Consider the following 7,306-nt stretch of genomic DNA (forward strand, 5'->3'; position numbering starts at 1 on the left):
ATATATTGTTGTAACATGATCTCAAGAGGTGACAGTAATTGTGATAATAAAAGGCAAAAAATACTAATGTAACTACTTACCTAATTTTTCTAAGTGAGCAAATTAGTGACAGTCAAGATGAATTGATAAAAGAATATCATTTGATAGAATAAAACAATAGAAAATAAAACCTCCACTCCATCAAATGCTTTTTAATTAATGCAGGACTATAAGAATATTGTTTCAAAGTGATGTGACCCACAAAATAATTTCAAATTATAGATGGTGATGCCAATATATTTAAAATGATATATTCTCACATCACCAGCTATTATCATCAAATAGAAATAGGAAAACATCAGTGCTCATTGTGGATTTATTATTATTTTTCATTCTTTTTTTTCCTTAAGTGGAGCCTAATGTGGGGATTGAACTCACAACCCTGAGATCAAGACCTGAACTGAGATCAAGACCTGAACTGAGATCAAGACCTGAGCTGAAATCCAGAGTTGGACACTTAACCAACTGAGCCACCCAGACACCCTTTTATTTTCTTGGTATAAAAGAACTTCTGGAGCCTTTCTGAATCAAGTAAATGGATCTTAAAAATGGATCTGTAGTGACTGAGTTTATTTTACTAGGATTTTCTGGACAATGGGAACTTCAGATTTTCTTCTTTGTAACATTCTCCTTAATCTACAGTGCTACTGTGTTGGGAAATACTCTCATTATGGTCACAGTGACATTAAGTTCCACTCTTCATTCTCCCATGTACTTCCTCCTGAGAAACCTCTCCTTTCTGGATATGTGTCTCTCCACTGTCACCACGCCCAAAATGATCACAGACTTACTCAACGAACACAAGACCATCTCCATTTGGGGCTGCATGACCCAGATGTTCTTTATGCACTTCTTTGGGGGTGCTGAGGTGACTCTTTTGATAGCCATGGCCTTTGACAGGTATGTAGCCATATGCAAACCCCTGCACTACAGGACAATCATGAGCCACAGGCTGCTGAGTGGGTTTGTGATACTTTCATGGACAATTGGGTTTGTACACACCATGAGCCAGATGGTATTGACAGTAAACTTGCCTTTCTGTGGCCCCAATGTCATGGACAATATATTTTGTGACCTTCCCCTTGTGATTAAGCTTGCTTGTGTGGACACATACACCCTGGAATTCTTTGTCATTGCTGACAGTGGGATGCTCTCATTCATCTGTTTCATCCTCCTGCTTGTCTCCTACACTGTCATCCTGATCACTGTACAACAAAGACCATCTGGAGGGCTCTCCAAGGCTCTGTCCATACTGTCTGCACACATCATTGTGGTCACTCTGTTCTTTGGACCTTGTATCTTTATCTATGTCTGGCCATTCAATAGTTTCGCAGGCAATAAAGTCCTTGCTGTGTTTTACACTGTTATCACACCCTTACTGAATCCTATTATTTACACCCTGAGAAATCAGAAAATGCAAGGGGCCATGAGCAAATTACAGTTCCAACATGTTATCTCTACACAGAACTTCTAGATTTGAGCAATATATAATCAACACAACTTTCAAACACCGTGCTAACAGAAGTTAAATAGATTATATATAATATATGCTTTCACTCTTGTGTTAGAGTGACCAGGGTAGAACCATTGTGCAGAAAACCACAAAATATTTTAATTTACATTTACTGCTGCTAAAACACATAATGATAATGAGTGACCTATAGCAAAGTAGACATTTGAAATCACTGAGCACTTTTTGATAGATATTTGATACATATTTATTAGTGAAGAAATAAGTATTTAAAAATATGGTAGATACTAATAGGGGTAATTTTAATAGATATAATATGTTAATGACATTCATAGATTTATACTATCTTTAAATGAAGTACCAGTACAAATAATGAGTGAAATAACGTGAACAATGAGAAAGAAATGATTCTCTTGATCTAATGAGACAAAAAATAAGAATAAATAATTAAATTTGACAGTAGAGTGAATATAAAATGCTAGAGAGAATGTTAAGGTACCAAAGGGAAGGAACCAATGCAAGAATAACTTCAGTAGAACTAAAAAAAGTAGCCTTGAAACCAAATGCTCCAAGAAATATCATAAATATGCCCAGTTGCCTTTCAAACCTCAATAAATGAAAGTAGAAGCATATTTCTTGATTTTAGGTACTATACCATATAACTTTTTTCTTTCCAAGTGCTTTACATAAAATACACTTGAATTTGCTTCTCACAAGCTTGTAATCCTTATTTTAATTATCAGCTAAATCTGATTTGGTTGTGAGTGTTAAGGAGGGAGGGGTTCATGCTAAATTGGGAATCCCACACTCATTGATGGTAACTTAAATATTCTCTCCTAATTCAAGACACCAAAATTTCTTCTTTCCTCTAGGCAACAGCCTTCTAACTCTTTCTTCAGCACTGTATAAGTTCTTTCCTCCATTGAATGCATTCTCTACAAGCATCTACAGTGATATGATTAAAATGCAATTCTCAATGTTTTTTTCCTGGCTAAAACTATTTTGTGGCATTAAGATGCAGGCTCATATCCTTCACTGGCCATCAAAACCCATCCTTCCTCTGGAATTTAGCCCTAATATACTTTTTTTTTTCATAATGTTACATCACATTGACTTTCTTTCAAATTATCCGGAGTATCAGGCATCTTAATTTAGGACTATTTCCAGGCTGTTCCCTTCACACAGAATGACCTTTCTTCACTTCTACACCCAGCTAACTTCCTCCTAGAGTATAGAACCTGGACAAAATACTATATTAAAAAATATATATTTTTAAAGATTTATTTATTTGAGGGAGTGAGGGGCAGAGGGAGAGGAAGAGAGAGAATCTCAAGCAGACTCCCTGCTGAGCGTAGAGCCCAATGCAGGGCTCAAACCCATGACTCTAAGATCATGACCTGAGCCAAATCAAGAGTCGGAAGCTTAATGACAGAGCTACCCATGCGCCCCTCACAACATTACATTTTAGAACACTTTTCCTCTATGTTCTTGGCCAGTTTAGATTTCTTTATTTTACTCACTTATAGCATGCTGCAATTTCCAGCCTTTGCATAAATTATTGCAATAATTATTTATATACTTACAGGTTAATGTCAGCTTTTTCTTCAAGCTATAAATTCCATGTATCTCCAGTATCTAGCTACATATTGGCACCCAGCAGTTCACACATATTTACTGATTGAAGAAATAAAAATGAAATAACTATATTCTAGCAGAATATTATTGAATTTAACCTACAACTAAGGAATATGTGCACTTTACTGTGAAATATTACCTGTTAAAAATTAGAATACATAAGGGCATATATTGCTCATATAATTTAGCAATTGAATTACAGAGATGACTGCCTTTTAATTAACAAAAAGGAACAAAAACCATATAATTCCATTCATATGTGGAATTGATGAAACAAAACAGATGAACATAGGGGAAGAAAAAAAAGGGGGAGGGAAGCAAACCAGAAGATACTCCTAACCATAGAAAATAAACTGAGAGCTGATAAAGGAGGTGGGTGAGATATGGGCTAAATGGGTGATGGATATTAAGGAGGGCACTGGGTGTTTATGTAAGTGATGAATCACTAAATTCTATACCTGAAACCAATTTCACCATTTTTGTTAGCTAACTAGAATTTAAATAAAAACTTGAAAAGAAAAGAAATATAAGGAAAAGGAATATGGAATACATGAAAAATTTCATATTCAATCCTAACTCAGTAAACTTAAAATTTCAGTCTTATATTTTATTATACCCTATATCAAATAAATCAAAACCATTTAGAAGGGAAAATACACATCCAGTGGTAGATGGGATTACATTGCATGTGATAAAACATTACATAAGATTTTTGTGTCTGTAGTATAGTACACTCAAAATCTTGAACCCCTCTGGTTAAAAAACATCTAAGACTGCTAGAGTCATCTAAAATAAACATTAAAATCAATTAATCATTTTAAACAAAGGTAAACAAATCCCATTTAAGGTCCAGTATGAAGCTTCAGCTCCATTTCAGGAAGGTAAACCAGCACTGAACCAGTGCCCACGCTAAGAACATCTACAGAGTACTGTTGCCCACAGATCCTACAAATTTGGGAGAGGACTGTGTTTTGGGCTTTGTGCCCTAACAGGGATGGAGACCGACAGGAGGCCATGCTGTGTGCATAGATTCTGAGGAAAAAAAAAAAAAGGAGGAGAGAGAGAGAAAGAGGAAGAGAGAGAGATTATTAGAAGAAAGCCTGCCTAGCAGAAGCAGACAGCATGAAAAAAAATGTTATCCAAACTTCATTCTGGATGTAAATGAAAACAAATGGGTCCTTCACAAAGGCTGGGCTTGTCATCATGTCCTTTGTATGTTCCCGCACATCAGTGTGAGAATTTTCTTTTTAACTTGCTACTTGAGGGTATATGCTCAGGCATTTGGCAGAAGTAAACACAAATACTCAGTGAAAAACAAATGTTCCTTGAAAACAAGTTATACCGAACTCTCAGAGAAAGGTTTTACAAATAAAAACTCACAATCAAAAATCACGAGACCAACAAAAACATCCCAACAAATATGACAGTTGGGAGAAAGTGAAAAGACAATGCACGAAATGGAAGAAAAAAATATTTATAAGTCATGGATCCGATAAGGGACATGGGTCCAGAATATATACAGAACTATTACAATTCCAGAATTGAAAGACAAAAAATTAGAAAATGGGCAAAGTATCTAAGCAAATAAGTCTTCAGAGAAAATATACAAATGGGCAATAAGCACTAGGAAAATGTGCTCAACATCATTAGTTATTAGGGCTATACAAATGAAAATCACAGTAAGATACCACTTCGTATCCACTAGGATGGCTATCATCAAAAAAGACAGATGAGAACACAGAGCAGTTGGAACCCTGATACATTGCTGGTGGAATATAAAAATGGTGCAACCATTTTGGAGAAAATTCTAGCAGTTCTTCGAAGTGTTACGCATATGGTTACCATGTGTCTTATCAATTTCACTCCAAATATGTATGCAACAGAAATGAAAACACACGCCCACACAAAAGACTGAACACAAATGGTTACAGCAGCTTTATTCACAAGAGTAAAAAGTTTTCAAAAACCTAACATTCATCAATTGATGAATGGATAAACCAAAGGTGGTGTATCTATAGCATGGAATATTATTTGGCAATAAAAAGGAATCGAGCACTGACAGATGCTATAACATGCATGACTCTTGAAAAATTAGGTAACGTAATAGAAAGGAGGCACCAAAAAACTACATATTGTATGAGTCCATTTGTATAAAATGTCCACAATAAGCAAATCTTTAGAGGTACAAAGTAGATTAATGGTTACCTAGTTGTGGTGGGAGGGGAATAAGGATGTGGCCTTTTGTGATTGGCTTCTCTCCTTTAGCCTAATGTTTTCAAGACTCAACCACATGGCAGCATGCATCAATACTTAATGCTAGGAGCCACATCAGAAACATGGCAGAATAGGAAATCCCCCCTTACCCCCACAAACACACAAATTCATCCACAATTCATGGGAAAATTCCTTTTGAGAAAAATAAAAAACTAATTGAAAGTCTCCTGCACCCCCAGAGAATGCAAAACCAGGCCCACTGAAGCATTTAAGGAGATTTAGGACACCCCCTCAACTGGAGACCTGCCCAGATTTTAGAGTCCTAGATTTTTCCCTCCAGTGCCTTGACCTTACCATAACACACATGACTTGCCTGAGTGTTTATATTTTGTTGGAGCTGTGTAATTCTGTGAGATCTTCCATCTATTCCTATCTATGGTACTTCTACTACAGGAGATAGGGACATCTGTGTAAACTATAAAAGAGTTCTTTAGGTCCCTACACTTAGCCTACACCTGCTTGTTATGCAGTCTTTTGTTTCTTATTCCAAGGCATCCATACAACTTAGCAATAAGCAAACTTCACTATTTATAAGAATTTTTCTCCCCTTATCTTTCAAATAATTGGATCATTCACTTACAATAGCATTCCTTTTCCCCAAGATGTTTCCCAGGTCACCACCACGGAAATCTTTAGGGTTTTTGTTTTTTGTTTTTAAGCAGGTTCAACTCCCAACATGGGGCTTGAACTCATGACCCTAAGATCAAGAGTCACATGCTCCACTGACTGAGCCAGTGAAGCACCCCACCACCACTGAAGTCTTAAGCAATCAGGCATTTATATTATGGCAGGACTTGTCTGTGTCCCATCTACCACTTGTAATGGAGTCCTCGTCCCACACCAGGTGGTGAGTAAACCAACCACAATCCCCATTTATCACCTGTTTTCTCAGATCACTCCCAGGACCACTTATGTTAGTTTACGTCATCTAAGAAGGAGACACGTAGACAGGATTAGAGTATATTCACGGTGGAATACTATTCAGTAATAAAATTTTAAAAACATTTTTTAAACTAGCACATACAACAACATAGATCCATCTCTATAACATTTTATTAGAAGACACTCAAAACAAAAGAGTACATATTGTGAGATTTTATTTAAATAAAATTTAAAACTAGACAAAACTGATATTTAGTGATAGAAATGAGAATAGTCATTAGCCCTGATGGTTAATATTTACTGAGAAGGGGCCCAAGGGAAATTTTTGTGTGATAAATGTTTTGTAATTTGGTAAGTGTAGTAGTTTCATAGATGCATGCATAGGAAAAAATTTCAATCTATACATTTAAGATAAGTTAATCTTAATATCTATACGATATTTCTCATATCATAAAGAGAATTGAAAACAGGTTAGCAAAAAAAAAAAAAAAGAACAACAAAAGCAATAAATAAAGTGGTTTAAAGTAGGATTTGGGATGGTATCCTTTCAACAGTACAGGCAATAAAAGAAAATGTTTTGATACATTGTGGAAATAAAATTAATTATTTTAGAGCAATATTTTGCTTTGTTTCTTTACCAGAAACCTGTTTTTTTCTCCCTTGAGGGGTCTCTAGCCAGCTGTAAGTTCTTATAGCCAATGTCTAATTACATGCTCCAAGGTAAAAGTAGGCCTGGGGGAAAGGAATTCTAGGTTGGCTGGGCTTAATAGATATCTTGCTATTTGTTTGTTTTTTTTAAATTTCAAATTTGTCTTTTGAATTTTTGTAGCTTCATGTATTTCTAATTTTACCTCATGTGTTAAAATTAAACTAGCAGTACACTACAATTAATAATATCTTCTGATTTGTATGTTCCTTCTGGCAAAATAATCTGATTTACTAGTAAATTATTTATTACCTAATCTTTTTTTCCCTGGCACTAACACCTCAACAGGCAATCACATT

The 7,306-nt window shown here is 35.5% G+C and overlaps 1 protein-coding gene across 1 annotated transcript; it reads left to right on the plus strand.

Annotated features, from left to right (window-relative positions):
- The first annotated feature begins 574 nt into the window (after positions 1-574).
- Positions 575-1,513, plus strand: LOC113249584 (olfactory receptor 4L1-like). Its single transcript, XM_026491051.3, has one exon. It carries the CDS (start codon positions 575-577, stop codon positions 1,511-1,513), a length of 939 nt encoding a protein of 312 aa, XP_026346836.2.
- Positions 1,514-7,306: the final 5,793 nt, after the last annotated feature.

This window comes from Ursus arctos, unplaced genomic scaffold, assembly GCF_023065955.2.
Source record: "Ursus arctos isolate Adak ecotype North America unplaced genomic scaffold, UrsArc2.0 scaffold_4, whole genome shotgun sequence".
Classification (NCBI taxonomy): Eukaryota; Metazoa; Chordata; class Mammalia; order Carnivora; family Ursidae; genus Ursus; species Ursus arctos.